At 38.1% G+C, this 19,817-nt stretch overlaps 2 protein-coding genes across 4 annotated transcripts in view; both read left to right on the top strand.

Moving 5' to 3' along the window:
• Window positions 1-2,745, top strand: part of LOC144033360 (large neutral amino acids transporter small subunit 4-like) — a 34,788-nt gene extending 32,043 nt beyond the window's left edge. For all 3 annotated transcript variants that reach the window (XM_077541404.1, XM_077541406.1, XM_077541405.1), the window contains one exon: window positions 54-2,745. In XM_077541404.1, coding sequence (XP_077397530.1) covers window positions 54-215 — 162 coding nt within the window. In that variant the 3' untranslated portion in view covers window positions 216-2,745. The remainder of the gene's footprint in view (window positions 1-53) is intronic.
• A 1,139-nt stretch (window positions 2,746-3,884) lies between these two features.
• The window catches only part of LOC144033429 (phosphatidylinositol transfer protein beta isoform-like), a 16,212-nt gene continuing 279 nt past the window's right edge, over window positions 3,885-19,817 (top strand). Inside the window, exons 1-12 of the mRNA XM_077541526.1 lie at window positions 3,885-4,148; window positions 7,709-7,739; window positions 9,735-9,880; window positions 14,560-14,651; window positions 14,790-14,797; window positions 14,921-14,995; window positions 16,626-16,709; window positions 16,837-16,914; window positions 17,000-17,110; window positions 17,203-17,325; window positions 19,191-19,239; window positions 19,311-19,817. The exon at window positions 19,311-19,817 is cut by the window's right edge and continues 279 nt beyond it. Coding sequence (XP_077397652.1) covers window positions 4,132-4,148; window positions 7,709-7,739; window positions 9,735-9,880; window positions 14,560-14,651; window positions 14,790-14,797; window positions 14,921-14,995; window positions 16,626-16,709; window positions 16,837-16,914; window positions 17,000-17,110; window positions 17,203-17,325; window positions 19,191-19,235 — 810 coding nt within the window. The 5' untranslated portion in view covers window positions 3,885-4,131 and the 3' untranslated portion in view covers window positions 19,236-19,239; window positions 19,311-19,817. The remainder of the gene's footprint in view (window positions 4,149-7,708; window positions 7,740-9,734; window positions 9,881-14,559; window positions 14,652-14,789; window positions 14,798-14,920; window positions 14,996-16,625; window positions 16,710-16,836; window positions 16,915-16,999; window positions 17,111-17,202; window positions 17,326-19,190; window positions 19,240-19,310) is intronic.

The following is a 19,817-nucleotide window of genomic DNA, read 5'->3' as shown; positions in this document are numbered from 1 at the left end:
TGGGTGGTTCATTTTCGTTTTATAACCCAACGACAACTTCATGTGGTCTTCAGGTGAACGTGGGCCTCTTGGCGCTGAGCATGCTGGGATTTTGCCTGCCCTTCTACCTGCTGTACCACAGCCGACACCTCCAGCGCCTCAGAGACGAGCGCGATGACGACCCAAAGATTTTCGTCAAGCTGGAAAACAGCAACAAGATCGAGGCCTTCGTCTAAGACGCCGACGACGTCCTCAAACTTGATCAGACGAACTACACAGAGGACGAGACGAGACGAGAAGAGACAAGACGGGAGTCGCAGAGGTCACTCGCCTCTTGTCGGAACTCCAAACTGTTGCTGTGGTGCCTCTCTGGGTTTGAACATGCACACGTCATTACTGGCTAACTGCGTTTCCTGCACAACTGCACACTTTCACCATCACTGACAATTGCACACTGTGAGAAAGTGGATCCACACAAACACACGCAGACGCGCACGTCATTTCAAGCTCCCCGCTGGTACAAATGCATCACTGATGGGAGCAGTTAACAGACTGGCGGTGATGAGACGCCGTTCAACTTTTACATTTTTATTCAAATCATATTCTTTTGCATTGTTTTTGCTCTGCCTGTTCTTCCGTTAAAAGAAACGGGAAGTAGAACAGCGTACCCGAAAGGAAAGTACGCAGATTTAAGAGAAGATTTAAATGAGTATTGGGCTTTTAAGCCGCCACATAACCAAAAGGACTTCTGCTTTGGGACTGGTGTGCTCAGATGTAACATAAAAGATGGAGTCCATTTTCACATATAATAGACATGTTGAGTGTCAATTTGAGGGCATTAAAAAAATTTACAGACAGCAGAATTGGTAGCAAATCAGTGGTGGAAAATATGTTACGTCCTGTTGACATCATGCAGTGGATGAAAATGTTTCTGCATACTTTGTATCACCACCACTTCCAACTTTAAACATTTGCTCTTTTTCTTTGACATGTTTTGCAGTATATTGATAAATCATTGTTGAATGTTACAAAAATGGCATGTTGAAAAAAATCAGACATGGAAAAAGATGCTGCATGTGTCAAGGTTGACGTAGTGTGGCGCTAGTGTGGCTTAGCTGTAGCAATAAGCGCCTCTGTGAGATGCTAGGCAAGCACACGTTTACATTTACAAGGTACTCGATTTCGAAATTCAAATGCAGAAAAAACAAAAACACCTAGAATCACTTGTCTGCATATTTCCATGGTTTTATTTCCATTTGATTTGTAAATCCTCACTGTCAACGCAGTAACAATTCATTCATGCTCACCACTTAGATGATAAAGGGATAACTTTACAATCAAGTCTGAATATGAGCAATAGAATCCAAACAGTTGCCAATGTTTTTGTGATGACGATCTGAAGATGTGTCCCGTTTGGCATCAATTCACAGAGGCACTTCAAATGAGTACCTCTCTTCTGTATGTGCAAATCATGTGGAACTACACAGGATGTGTCTCACCCCTCCGCCTTCCATCTGTTACTTCCACCCATCCGTCCGTCCATCCGTCCACAAATGACTTCTAATGCCCGAGCTGAGAGACCAGCCTCTGCCCCGTTAGACGCTTCCCATAAACGACTCAGTGAGAAACGAATGGCACATGACGCACTTTAGACCCCTAGTATGGACCTCAGTTGTGTATTTGCAAATCGTTTTGCTCCTGTATGTGGCAAGAACAATGCTTGGCTGCTGGCTGGTGGTGCATGTCTCCAAAGAATGTCAAATCAAAATATGGGAACAGAAAGACAGACTTTTATTTTATTTATTTTTTTTATAAACACTTGTAAAGAATATATTTCATAGCATGATGATTTTGTTGGGTTTATGTGCTGGGCACAAGACGAGTCTTGTCTCTCAGCTCGGCAGGATGGAGGACTTTCCAAGTTCATAAATGCATGCAAACTTTCTTATATTTCGGTGGCTATATTTCCGTGACGGTATTTTCTGCTGGCTTTTTGCACAGCATGCACGGGTGCTATATTTATGTGAATGTGACTCCTGACGTAATTTTGTCATTTTAAGCAAATGCTGAAATTTAGTGAGAGAAATAGGAGAGCAACTTAGAATAATTAATTTTCACGTTAATATAGCCATTGTTTATTGTTCACGACATACTTGGTTCAAGAGAATTAGGTTATTTTTACACTCTAATTCTGTTTCATTCATCCAATAGCATAATCGACTTTGATCCACAAACAAGCTTTTGGACTATTCAACCATCATATGCACAGAAATGTCCTATATTTGGGTTTACACCCATATGCTGTCAAAAAGAACTAAAACAATCACTTTGGAGTTGGTTGTTAAAATCAATTTTAATCTGCATTTCCCCAGGCAGTCATACCTTAAACATCTTTCCTTGATTCCATCACCTTTCTGGTCTGACGTGATTAATCGCAACCTACTCGGCGAATGACTTTCCAGTCTGACTGATGGATTGAAGTATTGATGAATTGTTTGTCCATTGACTGTCAATCAAGGTGCCATATATATTCCCTGCAGGTGCTTTGTGTCAAGTGTGTGATGATCCATATCTGATTTGATGCTTTTTCTTTTTTTACTCCCCTGACATGAATATTGTTATGAATGATTTTCATTTCATGTACACTTCTTAGTTGTTTTAAGTTTTAGATTTTTTTTACATTGTATATTTTATTTTATTATCACGATATACATTGTCCTTGTAAATCATGTAAAAATCAATGAAAACAATAAAGTGACATTTGTATAGAGTGTGTCATTTAAATGCAAAACAATTCGGGATTGTTGAAGTACTTTACGAGAACAGCACAGGTACATTTTCACAGAAATGTTGGCCCATACTCTTGGTAAACCTGATGAGCAACAACTTGTACCACTGTGAAGTTGCTTCAAGAACATCCAACGTGTTTGTGTCTGACCTCATAATAAACAGGTTGGACCTGAAACTACCGGTCCCGTAGCAGTTGGATCATGCGTATAGCCTACCTATAGAACCAGAACCGGTCATTGTGTGAATATTTAATGATAGACCTTTTTTATTATGTTTGTATAAACATGCACCAGGGTACTTTGGGTGGAAGAAAGCATATGAGCAAGAATGAGTTGACCCGAAAACAGTGGCATAAACTTGCCGTGTTGCCAAAATCCTATTAACCAGGTAAAATAAATATTTTTATTAACTATTATTTTGCAAATATAAGTGAAATGCAGAAATAAAATGTATTCTCTAACAGTTCAATTGATTTCATAAATGCAACATTATTAATATTATAAAATTATTACTATTGGGTAAAAACAAAACCTCACAGTATATGTAGTGTTACCCTCACTCTAATGGTCAAAAGGGTTTTGTGGCTTTCAGTGTTATTTTTTTCTGTAGGAGACATTCAAAATGGCTTATGAGGATGTAAGATTGTTGACCACTGTTCTAAAGGGACAAATTGGGAACCAAACCTCTGTAATCGGGTTTGTGGAAGACATTTCCCCCACCGGTATGAATAAAATGTTTGGTTGAGTTGTCTTTATAACTAAAGTCAGCTCTCACGCGGTATCCATTGGACCCTCATCATAACAAGTCTGCCATTAATCCGAGCAACATAAAATTCAATTAATTAACCACTTCCTAATAATCATGTGACTACAGGTCTGAGTTGCCAACTAATTTTGAATCAGATTACCTAGTGTTGACATTTAATTACAGCTGGCAGGCCTTGGAGAAAACTTGACCACTCGATGGACACGGTCGACTCACGAGAAGGGGAGGGGCCAAGTAGTAGTTTTGTAAATGAACGTTATTTGCCACCTGCGGACATTTATAGTTGTGAGTGTGAGACTACTGGACCATTTTTCACGTCGTTTTTAGATTTTATTTTTTACTTTCGCTTTTTTTTTGGGGGGGGGGTACATTTCCGCTGAAACGTGAACGCAGCACGGCAAGGAGTTACCTGAAACTAGGTGGGAGCCTCTGCCCCTCCCTTCTTCTCTTCATCGAGTCTTTTTTTTTTTTTTTTTATCCTGGAAGAAAGACAGCGGCGTCCGACTCCGGAGAGGCAGACGGTGAATTGACGAACTGGGACACTTTTGAAAAAGTTGATCTGGGCTTTACATCCTTTGGTTCGGACGCAGACTCGACATGTTAATTCGAGAATTGTGAGTAACTTGTTCTCAAATGGGAGAGATGAGATAGTCATTCATTGGGTCTGACAGGAAACATTAACGGCGTCAAGTGAAATATTTAATGTGCTTGTTTCAGCGAGATGTGGAGTTTCCTGCTTGCTCTGGTTTCCTTCACCGTGTTAACCGGGTTCAGTTTCTTGTATCGGAAAATATAGGCTAGTATCAATTGTTTTTAAATGTTTGGAAATGAGATAGTTAAAGAACTACACCGGGTTCCCCAATCCCGTGACTGCGACGTAATTAAACAGGAAGTGGAAGTTGCTGCTCAACTCTCGATACTCAAGTGTGGACAATTTTTGCATTTATCATACAAATCTAGTGTCATGTGGAGACATTTAAGTCGTCTATTAACTAAGTGGAGCTAGCAGGGTAACATTAAATTCTTGAAATTGTGAATAGAATTTCGTGATGACTGAACTGTTTTCTGTTCACTTTACCGTTGTAATGTACAATGCTGATTTTATGTGGAAAGCCCAAAAGTGTCAAAATAAAAAAAAGAAAAAGAAAAAAAAAAGCCTTTTTGAAATAACTATCCTTTTGATAAATAACAGACAATTATGTAATATGGCCATTAAATTTTAAAATGAGGTGTTCGTATTATTATGAAAAGTGTTATGCTATTCTTTAATATGTAACAAATATTTTATTTTGATGAAATATTTCATAATGATTATTTTAACATCGTCATACTTTTTAAAAATAATTACATTTAATTTATTTTCAAGGTGTTATAAGAAAATGTTGTTTTACAAAGTCAGTTTTTATTTCATAATGTAATTTTCCACAATGCTCTTCTTTTACATAATGGCGTTTTACGGCCGAATAACACTTATAATACTCATAATACTCATAATAATACTAACATCTCATTTTAAAATTTAATGGCCATATTACATAATTATCTGTTATTTATCAAAAGGGTAGTTATTTCAAAAAGGCCTTTTTATTTATTGAATTTTGACACTTTTGGGCTTCCATAATTTCACACAGTAGACAAGGCGTACAATAAAAGCAATAAACCCTTCCAGTGTGACGTCACGTGGAGGGCAGGGTGTCAATTTGTTTGTTATCAGCAAGCAAGCTAAGGTAGCTTGAAAACGGCGATATACAGCAAGACAAGTATATCCGGACACAAACGATTTAATGAATGACAATTTACACTATTAAAGTAGTGATTGACATACTGTTTCAAGCAAAAACAACATACCTTAGCTTCCGCTTCCACTTTGCCTTCCAACAAACTCCATTTTTTTTGTAGCTAGCAGCTCCAAACGACTAGTTTCAATGAGTCGCAGTAATGTAGTGTCCTACTCGGGACGTTTTTTTATGACACTTGACATATTTCCTACCTTTTAATGAAAACGCTCACCGAAAATCAAGCTCTGTACATTGATTTGTTATGAGATGTTTGCCCTCCGTGAGGCGTAGCGGAAGCTAAGCAGTGACGTCAGCTGGAAAGGTCTATATAATGGTTAACATAACCTCCAGCAACTCTCACCTGACCACTGTACAAAGTGCATGAGAGCAGTCAGACACGTTCAACTATTAAACACTGACCATCACTCATCTAAAATGGATTTGCCCTCAGAAGTATTGTGCATTTGTTTTGTGATATTTAAAGGGATACTTCACTTATTTAGGCCATTATAGCAATAAAAAGTTAATATTATGTCTATAATTAATTTGATACTTTCATTATTTTTCACGTAAAACTAGTACCTTTGAAAACACATTTTGCAACTTGCTGTCGACTGAAAATGACATCACAAAGGCTCAGATAACCAATCACAGCTCAGCTTGTGAATGTCACATGACCAAACCTAGAAAACAGGTGAGCAAAATGTGCTTTTAAAGGTACAAATTGTACATGAAAAATAATGAAAATATCAAATTTATTATAGGCAAAATATTAATGTTTGACTGCCAAAAACGGCTAAATAAGTAAAGTATCCCTTTAACGGTGTGTTAACAACTCACCATGGATTTCTTGATTTCTTACAAGGGAAAACGTCTGCAAAGAAATATTCCGCCCTGCTAGGCAGGCTACAATAAACGAACAATTAATTACCGGTAGATTGTATCAAGGAACATGGGAGTGTTCCAAACTCAAACATACACAGAAAACACCACATCATGGTTTACTCATCAAGCCTACAAGCCTCTTTTGTCTTGATTTGTTCATTCTCTCTTCTTCTTCTTTAGGTTTCTGTGAAACTTGTGTGATAGTGGGAGTCAACAGAAGTCTATCTTGAATCAAACATGTGCACTTAATGCAGAGTCAATACAAGAATCAGCTAACCTATTTTAAAGACTATGACCACCACATTTTCATTTGTTTGGTTACCTTTTCAAATGTCACCTATGATTTGTTGAGCCTTAACCAATGACAGGCTCTGCGTTTGGTACCTATACGCCATCAGATGTTACTTACATGACTTTATCAATCTCTTAATACCGCCGCTATCACATTCGTCACAATTTTAGAAACCACCAATACTATCCAGCTGCATCGCATATGTCGTATGGAGTAGTTCAGAATCCATGTTTCTCTAATAACATGAAGAAAAAAAAAAAAAAAGGTCTACTGCTCACGAGATATTATATCTATTAATGGCAGGTCTTAACAGACATATTTGCCATTCAAACTTTTTTGCTTTTTTTTCTGATTTCTGATTTTCAATCAGAGGATGGAAAAATACTGACGTCATTGAGGGCCAGCTTGCTAGCCCCGATTGGGATTGTGAGGATGAATTTGAGATCTGATTGGTTAAAAAAACAAAAAAACAAACAAAAAAAAACAGCTTCATTGCGTATATTGTTTAGGTTAACTAATTTAATGCCACTGATGGAAAAAGACGTCAGATTTTGTCAATCCACATTTTTCATCAGACTAAAACTAGACTAGACTAAAACCCTCATTAAATGGACCACCCCAACAGATTCTGAAGATTCTGCACACAAGATTGACATGGCAGCACATCAGACTGAAATATGGAGAAAAAAAAATAAAAATCTGACATCCCCCTACTGGAAGCAGTGCAGGCAAGCAAAATGCTATAAGAAGAGAATGGACTGTTGGAAATAAATCAATCTAATTTAATGGAACAAAATATTATTGTAGTTTAGATTTTAAATGCAGGTCAGTGTTTAGGCCAACAGAAAAGTCATGCCTGGCCGTGACTGTGCACCTCTGACCTTTACACACCAAGTCATCAAATATTCCTGCTCATTCTTGCTGGTCTCTGCAGTTTCCGCTGTGTTATAGGTCAGATTTCTAGCATGCTCTAAGTTCAATTGCACCATTTGTCAGTTCGCTTTAGTTCAAACAATTGTGGAGTGAGTTTTTCCAGGCTGCTGCTACTGTTTAATTACTCAAAAACACAAAAAGCAAAAGATCCATCAGACTGGCATTGACAGAGGTTGTTGAAGATTTGAAATATTTTTAGACAATAGACATTATGTTGACATTTAGAGAATAGAAAATGTTTTCTTTTGCAGTGTTCTAACGTCTGATGTTTGTGTTTCTCTTCTAGCCGAATTGCCCTGCCCGTTTCGGTGGATGAGGTAAAGACTTCAGTACACACCTACAGCATTCGTCAAGGACTATCAAGTTTGATGTTGTTACAGTCAATTCTGATGATTGCAAAACAGTCCATCCAATGTTAATGGAGCTTTTTTTGTGGACTAAAAACATTTAGGATCAAGTGGTGAAGCGTTTCAGGATGTAAAAATTGTCCCATTGTTTTGGTAAATGAGTCATAAGGTGTGCACAAGGACACGGGGTGTTGTCACATTTATTGCTGAAATGAATCAAGTGTCTTTTAACACAGGGTGGGACTAACTGACACCATTTTTTACATGTAGCCATATCTTTTATTATAATTTTTGCAAAATGTTCTGATTCTATGAAGCACTTGAAGGTATTTGCTCTTTCCACCCTTTAATCCAGAATCCTGCCTCAAACAATAGCCTATTTATTTTTGCCCTTTCTCAACACAGACCAAAGGCTGTTGTCCTAGCCAGACAGAAATGACTGATTTCTGTGTGACGACTTTCCCCTTTTAATCTCTTGCAATACATTAAGGGAAATCTAACTAAGATTAAACTCGGTAACGTCGCTTGTTGATTTGTTTGATATTGTTATCTTATTTTGAAGTATATACTGAGTATTAGTATTGAGGATGCAGACTAACAATGCAATAAAGAAAAAAGCCATTCCCCATTTCTCATTACGGATTTGTAGTTACAGTATCTGTATTATTTCAGTGTATGGAAAAAGTTTTTTTTTTTTTTTTTTTTTTTTTTTTTTTTTTTTTTTTTTTGTTACACACATTTTGATAACATTGTTTCATGATAGGTCCAATAAATATTACTGTTATTTCAAATAACCAAGGAGGAAGAGTAAGCATATTGGCCGAACATGTTCAGATCAACGACAAGTTCAACCTGTTTGCTGATTGCAGTTGAATGTCTGCTGGTAGCTCTGAAATCTCACAAAAGGCTTGGATCACATCCTTTAGGCAGGAGAGGAAACATTCTGGTTATACATGGCTAGTGACATTCCTAAGTTCCAAGTCAACCTTACATGGACGGCTCCTCTTCATTCAAGTGAAATTGTTTTGTTTTTCCCCCCCAGATCAATGATGAAACAAAGCCATGAATCTTTCCTAAATATCTATAACTGTGCCAGGTTTTAGATATACAAGTAAACCAAGAAGCAAGATGTTACATGAGTTCATCATTTTGAGAGTTGTGTCGGTCAGACCAAGCTGTCAGTCCCAGACTGATGGGAGTTCCTCTTTCCTGTGTCACTTGCAGGAGAGGAAGAATTGAGACGGCATGGGGAGAAAATGCTTACTTTGATGATCTTGTGATAGTCATTTTCTTGATCGTCTATAAGGCAGGCTTCCTCACTCTTGGTCCTTGAGAGCCGCAGTCCTGCAGGTTTTAGATGTTCCCATTCTCCAACACAGCTTATTCATACAATGAGCTCATCAGCAAGCTCTGTAGGAAGCCTGCTTTAAGGGAAACTGTTCACTCATGGTCCATAAATCTACCATTAAGTTAATAAGCTTAGGGGTTTCTTCATTGAATTGCCTTTATTGATTATGGTAACAATTGATCAAATAATACATTGTATTTGCCAGCGATATGTCAATTTTTTTGCAGTGGAAATTTATTATACAAAAAAAAAAGAAAAAAAAATGCCCCAAAAAGGAGTGCTGAAGCTCAGTTGATCAAGCAATACAAATGGGAACAGTTCATGAACAACAAGCACGAGCTGCTGATTGGTTCATGAATTGAATTTACAAATGCACTGAGCCGTGTTTGACTGCAGTGAACACGTTCCAGTTGGACGAAACCTCCATTTAACTACGGATAAGTTTTTCTTTTTAGTTGAAAATGGCTTCCCTTAAAAATCCTGTGTTGCACTGTGGCAGGAAGGCAGAATCCTGGTTGAATATTGCACCTTTTTGGTGCTGTATATCCTTGGTGTAAGGACGCCACATGCTAATCTAGCGATATGTCACTCACACGTGAAATTCTCTTCTTTTGCAGTATAAAGTGGGCCAGCTGTATACGGTAGCAGAAGCCAGCAAAAATGAGACCGGTGGAGGAGAAGGTGTTGAAGTGTTGAGCAATGAGCCCTATGAGAAAGATGGGGAGAAGGGACAGTACACCCACAAGATCTACCATCTCAAGAGGTTACTTATTGGGCTACTTTGATTTTCCTTTTTGAGGCTGATATTAAGTCATAAAACCATGAATCAATTACTTTAATATCTTTTCCCCTAAAATTCACAAGACAATTGAATTTTAAAGGGTACGGTAATTAGGGCCCGAGCAGCGACCGCTGCGAGGTCCCTATTGTTTTTGTAAAAATTCTTCTTCTTCTTCTTCTTCTTCATACTCTTCATTCTCCGCAAACGATCGCGATTTTGGGTACCTAAACATTCACGAAAACTCACCGAACTTTGCGCACTCTTCGGGCCCGGCGAAAAATTTGATATTATGAAGTCGTCATAACAACGCGACTCTATAGCGCCCCCTAGCGTAGAAAAATAAAAACCAAGCCCGGCACGTTTGAGCTAGAGCAACGGAAATTGGCAGGCACGTGTAGCACCCCGAGACGCACAAAAAAAAAGTCTATTGGGACCATGTAGCTAAAATGTACAGGAAATGAGCTATGAATTTTTTAATGTCCAATTTTGGCCTATTTTGGCACATTCACTGTGGTCATGCTTTTTCCCCCTTTGCAAACATTTTTCATCCAGTTGACTTCAAAATTGGCATTTATCATCTCAAGACCTGAGACAACAACTGGGCAAAAAATCTTGACTTTTTGAAATACTATATGACGGGGGCGGGGCATCAAATATTGCCTTGCAAATCTCATTTGTCCAGAAAGAGCAAATGCTTAATAACTCCCATGTTCAAGCTCCGAAAAATCTCAAACTTCTCAGACAACGTAATAGTCACGGCCTGAAAACATCTATATGATAAAATTCAGTTATACATATAGCGCCACCTAGTGGTAACAATAAATGTCATACTTTACGTTTTTAGCTACTGTGCTGAGCTCGTTGAAGGGATCCAGTTGAAAATTGGTCAGAAAAGCCTTAAGATGTTGATCATGCCCCACACCGAATATTGTAACTTTTCGCCAAAGGGCGTGGCCGCTACGGTGACGCAAAGTCTGAAGATTTTTCGTGACAATAAAAGCTGCATTAACTTGACCGAGATGATCCTATCTTCTCAAAATTTCACACATTTGATGAGAGTCCAGCCCTAAAGACATCTACGAACTTATATTTCATCTCACTGATAGCGCCACCTAGTGGCATTTTTTTTTTCTTACGAATTTTCTTCTACGTTTTTGTCCAAACACGTTAACTGGACCTACCTCAGATTTGCTCAGATGTGGGTTTCGGCCTTCATGATGTCACAACACGAAGTTTGTGAGTTTTCGTGAATTGCTGTGGGCGTGGCTAAGCTCTGTTCGCCAAGAAAACAACGCCGGTTTTGAGGGTCTAAACATGCACAGAAACTCATGAAACTTGGCACACACATCTGGCCTGGTAAAATGAGCAATATTTTAATGTTGATTGTGCTATTTTTACAAAAATGACTCAATAGCGCCCCCTAGAAAATTTTAATGAAGCAGCCCCGGTTGTACGTTTAAGCAAGATCTACGAAAAATTTTAGGTGTATGAGGGAGCCCAAGACCTACATAAAAGTCTCTTGGACCCATATGCTAAAATGAACAGGAAGTGAGCTACGAATTTTTGAATGTCCCATTTTTGATGATTTTTGCACATTTACAGGGGGCATACTTTTGCCCACTTCTTCTCCACGTTTCATCCGACTGAGTTAAGACTTGACCTGGGCAATGTCAAGACCAGAGCCAACGACAGGGGGGAAAATCTTGACTTTTCGAAATACTATATGATGAGGGCGTGGCATCAAAATTTGTGTTTCGCAATGAAAAAGGATATGCTTGATAACTCCCCGGTACATGCTCCAAAAAATCCCAAACTTGACATGTATGTTTATCGTCAAGGCCTGAAGTTATCTCTATGACAACATTCAGTTATATATGCAGCGCCACCTAGCCCTTGAGGCATAAAAAAAAAATACCCCACATACGGTATTTTGTACAAAAAATGTAAACTCATTGTAAGTGTGATAACTAAGTCATTTATGAATATTCTTTTAGTTTCCACCACTCAAAATGTTCACTGGCATCAGACTTATCCAAACATATATATATTTTTATTTATTTTTGATAGCCTATGTGGACATTAAAAGCAATATCGTGAATGAAGGATATGCTTAATAACTCCACGGTACATGCTCCAAAAAAAATCCCACACTTGACATGTATGCTTATAATCAAGGCCTGAAGGTATCTCTATGACAACATTCAGTTATAAATACAGCGCCATCTAGCCCTTGAGGCATATTATATATAAAAAAAAAAAACACATACGGTATTTTGTACAAAAAATGTAAACTCATTCTAAGTGTGATAACTAAGTCATTTATGAATATTCTTTTAGTTTCCACCACTCAAATTGTTCACTGGCTTCACACCGATCCAAACGTATGTACGTTTCCATTTTGTTTTATTCATTTTTGATTGCCCCTTTGGACAATAAAAGTAACATTGTGCAATGAGTACAACGAGCGATGATGTCTATATACACTTTTACAAAAAATACCAATCAGGGCAACTCATTGCCTAAAAATAAAAAAGGACACTGATTTTTGCAGGTCTTAACAATCACCAAAACCTGTTGAGCTTGACACAGACTGGCAAAAAAAAAATTCTACATGTAAACGTTTATTATGCCATTTTCAAAGAAATTTTGCTTCCAATATGCCAGTACCCCAACGTGCCAGTACCCCAACGTGCAAGGACCCCAACGCGGCCCGGGCTGCGAGGGCCCTTTATAGCTGCTCGCAGCTCTAGTTTTTATTGTATCTTACTGTTTTCTTGAAATGTACTGATCACATGAATTTAAAGTATTTTTTTTAAATTATGAAAGACCTGACTTATTGTAATTCAGAATCTTTTAAATTATTTATACTTACAGTTATTGAATTTGAATTATGACAATATTGTCATCTCATCCTTGCCGACGTCAATGTTTGTGTAACACTTAAGTAATCTAAAACGTTACCCTTACACTTTACACTTGTACGTTCATTAATAAACTAAATAATTTAACCAGTTACTGCCTCTACAAAATTTAATTTGGAATTTGTTTGTGGACTTTTTATCATGTACTTGATAAAGGGGAAGTCAACCCCAAAACAATTTTTGGACAATACGTTCTATGTAGCCCCACTACTCTAAATACTGGGTATTCTGGTTGATATTGTGTAAGTGGAATATAGGTTATGCAGCAAAATCCAGCCTTTTTTATCCATCTCAGGGGGTGGCCATTTTGCCAATTGCAGTTGACTGAAGATGACATCATTGTTGCTCAGGTCTCAGGTAACAGCCAATCACAAATCAGCTTCAGAATACAGATGAGCTGTGATTGGTTGTTGCCTGAGCCCTGAGCAACTGTGATGTCATCTGACAGCAATTGGCAAAATGGCCGCCCCCTGAGATGGATAAAAATGGTAGGGTTTTTGCTGCATAAATCATATGTAATAGTAATCAGAATGTCACGTTTAGACGAGTGAGGTCACATATAACTTAAGCCCAATTCACACTGGCTGCGGAACAAATGTGTTGCGTTTTCCGTACGGCGGCCGTACAGACACCGCAAGGATAGAACACATTCAAGTCTACGTGTCAATTTACACCAGCTGCGGTGCGGTGCATCTGAGGTGCGGAACGACTGCAGCGATGCGGAAGGTTTCCGCAAGCGTTCTATTTCTTCCAAACACCGCATGCGGAATTTCGTGAAGTTGAAGAAATTACACGAACTGGACAGGAAATTGGGCATCTTGCATCAAGGTAAATCCGGCATATTTCAAAATAAAACTGTTTGCGAACTTGTTTTTTGGGGGAAGCTAGCTAGCTACATAGCATGACATGATACGGACATTTAAGACAAAAAAATGAGCTCAGAATAATTTAAACATGACAAAATAACACTATTTAAACACAAAACGTACTTACCCAGGGTAGAAGTCCCAGAAATAATGTCCAAAAAGCATATCAATGTGACAGTTACAACAGGCAAGCGTGGCTATTGTTTACAAATAAGACTCGATATACACGGTTGTTATTGGGTGAAATCAACTCTCCAGCGTAAACCCCACGTGATCTTGTGGTCTGTCGAGAGCAGATTTCCGTACACGCAACGCATGTGGTGTGAATTGTAGTCTTTGCGGAAGCCGTATGGAAAACGCAACGTGTCCTTTCCGCAGCCAGTGTGAATTGGGCTGGAGACTTTTGTTGTCAAGAAATGTTTCAGGTTGACTTCCACTTTAAGAGGAATCGATGTTCCACAATTAACATTGATTGAAGTGAATTGCACCAAATTGGGGGAAAATAAATAAATAATCAAAATCGATTTGAACGGAACTCTTGTGAATCGACTGAAGAAATTAGAATTGATGCCCAGCCCTACTAATTAGACATTTAGTTTTCTTTCCATTTGTTTGTATTGCATTCCTCTGATTCGTTGTCATTCACAAGTTCATCTCCCATATGCGGATGTGTGGAAGCATGGAAGGCTAATACTGTTGAAGTCTTAAATTATGACCTGAAGGTTGCCAATTGAATGAATTGAATCATCACTTAGAGCTAACTTCAATGGCCAGTTGTAATGAATCTATCTAGACATATGAATTCAACTTGGTTGGGTGAGCGCGCGCGTTTTTTTGCATGAAAATGTGAAAGTCTACCGATTTGTCTCTACAGTAAAGTGCCAGGCATCGTGCGTTTGATTGCTCCAAAGGGATCTCTTGAGGTTCATGAGAAGGCCTGGAATGCGTATCCCTACTGCAGAACCAGTGAGTGCCACAAACAAAAGCCTTGTGGTGTAAATTCATAGTCTGTCTGTAAAGTATCTGAAGAAGAATGGGAATATGTATTAACTAAACATCTCTACTCTCCACTATATCAATCACTCGTGGACTATCCTGATAAAGTTCTCACTGTAAGTAATAGTTCCCTTTATGTTTGTACTTTGGGTGAGCGGTAGACAATAAGATATGCTGTTAGGTTAATTCACAGAGTGCATTGGAATGTGACTGACCTGGTATATGCCCTATATTTCCAGAATCCATACATGAAAGAAAATTTTGAAATTAAGGTTGAGACATGGCACAAGCCGGACATGGGAGAGCAGGAGAATGTAAGTCATGTCATGTGCTTGTGTTAGATTGTAGATCATCTAGAAACTTTCTAGACTTGCGTTGACATTGCTGTTGTAATTACGATGTGTATTATTAAGTAGTGTTGTTCCGATACTGGTATCGGCAGAGGCCCCGATACTGCATGAAAACAGTGGTATCGGTATCGGTAAGTACTCACAAGTAACATGCTGATACCATTAATTCCAACGCTAATATAGGATTTTGGATGCAGCATCTTGTGTCTTGCTCGTGCACGACATGCACTGATATGTGACATATTCACTGCATGCCGATCTAAGATATCCTATTGGCCCTTGAATGCTCTGAACCAATGGCAGGACAGCGTTTTCATGTTGAGGAAAGAAAAAAAACAAGTATCTGTATGGTATCGGTATCGTCCGATACTGCAAAGCTGGGTATCGGAATCGGTATCAAGGCCAAAAAACGGTATCGGAACAACACTAATTATTAGGTTTGTCTTGTTTATTGATCCATCTAATATAGCTAACATATCGCCACACACCCACGTATTCCTTCACCTGAAAGTCTCAATACATTTGAATAGCGTAGAAAACTTGCTTGCTTGTCAATAATTAGAGAAAACGACAGCTGTTTCGAAGATACTAGAATCTAAAACATGTTTTCAGTTATTTCACCTTTTTTTTTTCTAAAGTACATAACTCCATGTTCTTTTTTTTTTTGTTTTTTGTTTTTTTGGGGGGGGGCGATATTTAAAAAAAAGATCACAATATTATATATATATATATATATATATATATATATATATATATATATAAAAGAGCTCATACTAAAAAAGCATAATATTGTGCTTTTGTACATAACAGCAATGCATATAAACCACCTACAATCTCTAATAACAATATTGAGGCACTTACTTGCTAATGCAAGCACACATTGATCACTTCACAAACAAATTAGATTCCCCTTCATCTGACAATTAGCATAGATTTTAAACATCGAAGGCCAAAACATCCCGAATGAAAATTAAATTGCACTAATAAACTAGCCACTAGAGGGTACTAGAACTGCACAAATGGAAATCAACCTGACTTTTTTTTTTAACAGTTGTGGTCCTTTTAAATATTGTGAACATGACGACAACGATGATATTGTGGCAGTTTTAATATGACAATATCACGATATTGCCCTTATCGTTACATCCCTACTTATTTTCTTTAATTTTTCCATTAAAAAAAAACAAAAAAATAAACAAAAACAAAAACAAAAAAAACACGTCTGTATATTTTGTCAGTTACCCATCCTTGAAGAGGTATAATGTGGAAAACTTGATTTACGGTAAATGGTACTGCATATATATAGCGCTTTTCCACCTTACAAGGCCGTCAAAGCGCTTTACATTTGACTACTCATTCACCTCCTGCTGACGCAGCATCAGGAACAACTGGGGGTTCAGTATGTGGGAGGAACAACAAATTGAGACCAGTTGCCTTTATTCAACATTCTTCAGCTTCTGCATTTTAAAAAAATATATATATTTTAATACTAAGACTTGGGCAACTATGTTATGGTGATACTGGTGTTATTTATTTTGCTTTTTTTTTGCCAAGTAAAAACCACAATGGCTTAATTTTAACTGTCTTGTTGCAGGTACATGGACTCAGAAAAAGTGAATGGGATCCAGTTGAAGTCGTACACATCGACATTGCTGACAGGAATGCTATGAATGCCAAGGTAAATAAAAACAACTTGGATTTTATCTCAGGCCACTTAGAGGGGATCATTTACTACTTGTTTGGTTGCTTGACATACTGTATACTATAAGTATGTGAATCAACATGCGCACAAATTCCCTGTTAAGGACTACAAAGCAGATCAAGATCCAGCCATATTTAAGTCAGAAAAAACAGGAAGAGGGCCCCTGGGACCTGAATGGAAGGTAGACATTGTTGATTGAGAGTATAATAGCATTTTAGTGTGACAGTCAGGAACCAATTTGGGGTTTTCTGGCTCCGTGTTTGCAGGAAAAACTTCGCAACGACCCTAGCTGTCCACATATGTGTGCCTATAAACTAGTCACCGTACACTTCAAGTGGAGGGGCCTGCAGACAAAGATGGAGACGTTCATTCAAAAGGTTTGGAAGTCGTATTACCATCTAGTGGGCATGTGCATGCGTGTATGTTCTCACTGTCCTGTTTTCTATCCCTAATGTTCACCTTTGTGCAGATGGAGAGGCGTATTTTCACCCACTTCCACAGGCAGCTATTCTGCTTGATTGATAAATGGATTGATCTTTCCATGGAAGACATCCGAAAAATGGAAGAAGACACAAAAAAAGAGCTCAATGAGGTGACTGAATTATTATTATTATTATTATTATTATTATTATTACAGTCTCAGGTTGCAAACAACAATGTTTTACAAACAATTCAGGCTTTGCACAACATTTTTGGAAATACCTCCATGTAGGTACTCTTTACCATACTTAACAGTACTTGTATACTATTTTCAGTATGTGAACGCGCTTGGCATTGACGAGCGGATAGATCTATGTTCAATGTCTCTGTGCGTAATGCATTTGTGTGAACTGAAAACAAGCTGCATCCTTGCCCAGCATAAAAGCAGCAAGCTGTTGCACATGCAAGCTGAAGTTCCATCTCCACCTCCACATCCTCAATCTTCCGACCAACAAATGGCTGCTGCGTTTGTAACTAAAAAAAATACTGCAAGCGGATGATCCCACAGACTCATTTGGGACACTATTATCAGGACAAGTCCGCTCTTAAGTCTTCACACACTTCAAACATGAGGATAATCTTATCAGACAAGACCAAACGTAGGGATGTAACGATAAGGGCAATATCGTGATATTGTGATATTAAAACTGCCACAATATAGTTGTCGTCATGTTCACAATATTTAAAAGGAACACATCTGTTAAAAAAAAAGTCAGGTTGATTTCCATTTGAGCAGTTCCAGCACCCTCTAGTGGCTGGTATATTATTAGTGCAATTTAATTTTCATTAGGGATGATTTGGCCTTCTATGTTTAAAATTGATGCTAATTGTCAGATGAAGGGGAACCTAATTTGCTTGTCAAGCGATCAATGCGTGCTTGCATTATAAAGTAAGAGTCTCAATATTGTTATTAGAGATTGTAGGTGGTTTATATGCATTGCTGTTATGTACAAAAGCACTTTTTTTTTTTTTTTTTGTACAATATTGTGATCTTTTTTTAAAAATTGCCAACACCAACAATATCGTGATAATTATCGTATCGCGACCTTCATATCGTGATACTATCATATCGTTTGGATATCGTTAGATCCCTACATGGTACATGAAACAATTACTGAATTAAATTTTCAAACTGCATGATGTTGCAGTGGCTTCAATTTGGGGTGGCGGGAATACAGTAATGTAAAACGTATTTATTTATTTTTTTCCCGTTTTCAACATTTGAGTATGGTGTTAACCTTTTATGTACCTTTCAGCATTAATTAATGGTGCCTTCACAGATGTGCAACTTACCTTCACTAACACACATACCACCACAGTCCGGATGGTCCTTTTCCTCTTTGGAAAGGAGGACATGATATCCTTGATTTGAAATATGGACTCCTCAGACCACAGCACACTTTTCCACTTTGCATCAGTCTTTTTTTCCAATGAGCTCGGGCCCGGACAGGCCGGCGGTGTGAATGTTGTTGAAATATGACTTTCAGCTTCACATGGCAAAGTTTCAACTTGTAGCGATGAACTGTGTTTTAACTGACAGTGATTTGTCTCAAGTGTTCCTAAGACCACGTCACAATATCCTTTGCACATTGATGTCAGATTTTAGTACAGGGGTCAAAGGTCACCTGTTGGTTTTGGGAGATTTGTCCAAATTCTCTGAATCATTTCTCTCGTTTCCAATAAATTACATTCACAAGGCACAACTGGTTTCCCATACATGTACATTCATACTCTTGTATTTACACACATGCACAATTTAGTCTTTTAATGAACCGAGCATGCATGCTTTTGGGAGGTGGGAAGAAGCGAGAGGGCCACCCGAGTAAACTTGCAAAATTCCATTCAGTTGTACTGAGAAGCTGTCAACTGTGAGGCAGACGTGCTAACATTTTTGTTAAAGTGGAATTTGTTGCTCTACAGCACTGCAATGATGCATTCCTAAAATCTGCCTTGTTTGTAACCCATTTCATTCCACAGATGAGGCAAAGTGGTGAAGTTAAAGGCATGAGCGTTGATGAATGAGTGGGTAAGATTTTATTGTTTTGTGGGTCCAAATTGCTTGATATTTCATACGTAACCTATTTTCTCTTTAAAAAGGTTTTTCAGTTGTTGTCATGCAGACGCTACCCTTGATACACTGGACCAAGACCTCACCCTCCTGATCCAAGACTACTACACTTCCTTCATATGAGCTTACAATTCTACCTTCTAAAGTAATTGGGTTTATTTATGTACCTAAATACAAAAAACAGTAATGTAAGTAGACAAGTTTGTGAGGTGCTTAGACCTTGTAAATTTACTGGCACGAGGCTACAATTTTTTTTTAAATTTTTTTCCCCCCGCAGTTATCCTATGCGAGTGATTTGCCATATCTCAATTATTACCATTTTAATGTTGGTTTGACTACAAAAGATCACGTTGCCAACTTGCCAGACTTTTAAAGTATTTGGTCTTTTAATACAGAAAAGAACATGTTGCTTTTGAGACGGTTGCTTTGGCAGTAGGCTATTTTTGGGGAACTTTACAGGCCATCCTTACAATGTGTGTAAGGTTTCCATGTCATGTGGTTAACCACAAGAAAACAGTTCATGGGTTCCACTTTAT

Source organism: Festucalex cinctus, chromosome 13 (assembly GCF_051991245.1).
Source record: "Festucalex cinctus isolate MCC-2025b chromosome 13, RoL_Fcin_1.0, whole genome shotgun sequence".
Taxonomy (NCBI): domain Eukaryota; kingdom Metazoa; phylum Chordata; class Actinopteri; order Syngnathiformes; family Syngnathidae; genus Festucalex; species Festucalex cinctus.
The sequence above is the reverse complement of the archived record's forward strand: the minus strand, read 5'-3'. Positions and strand labels throughout refer to the sequence as shown.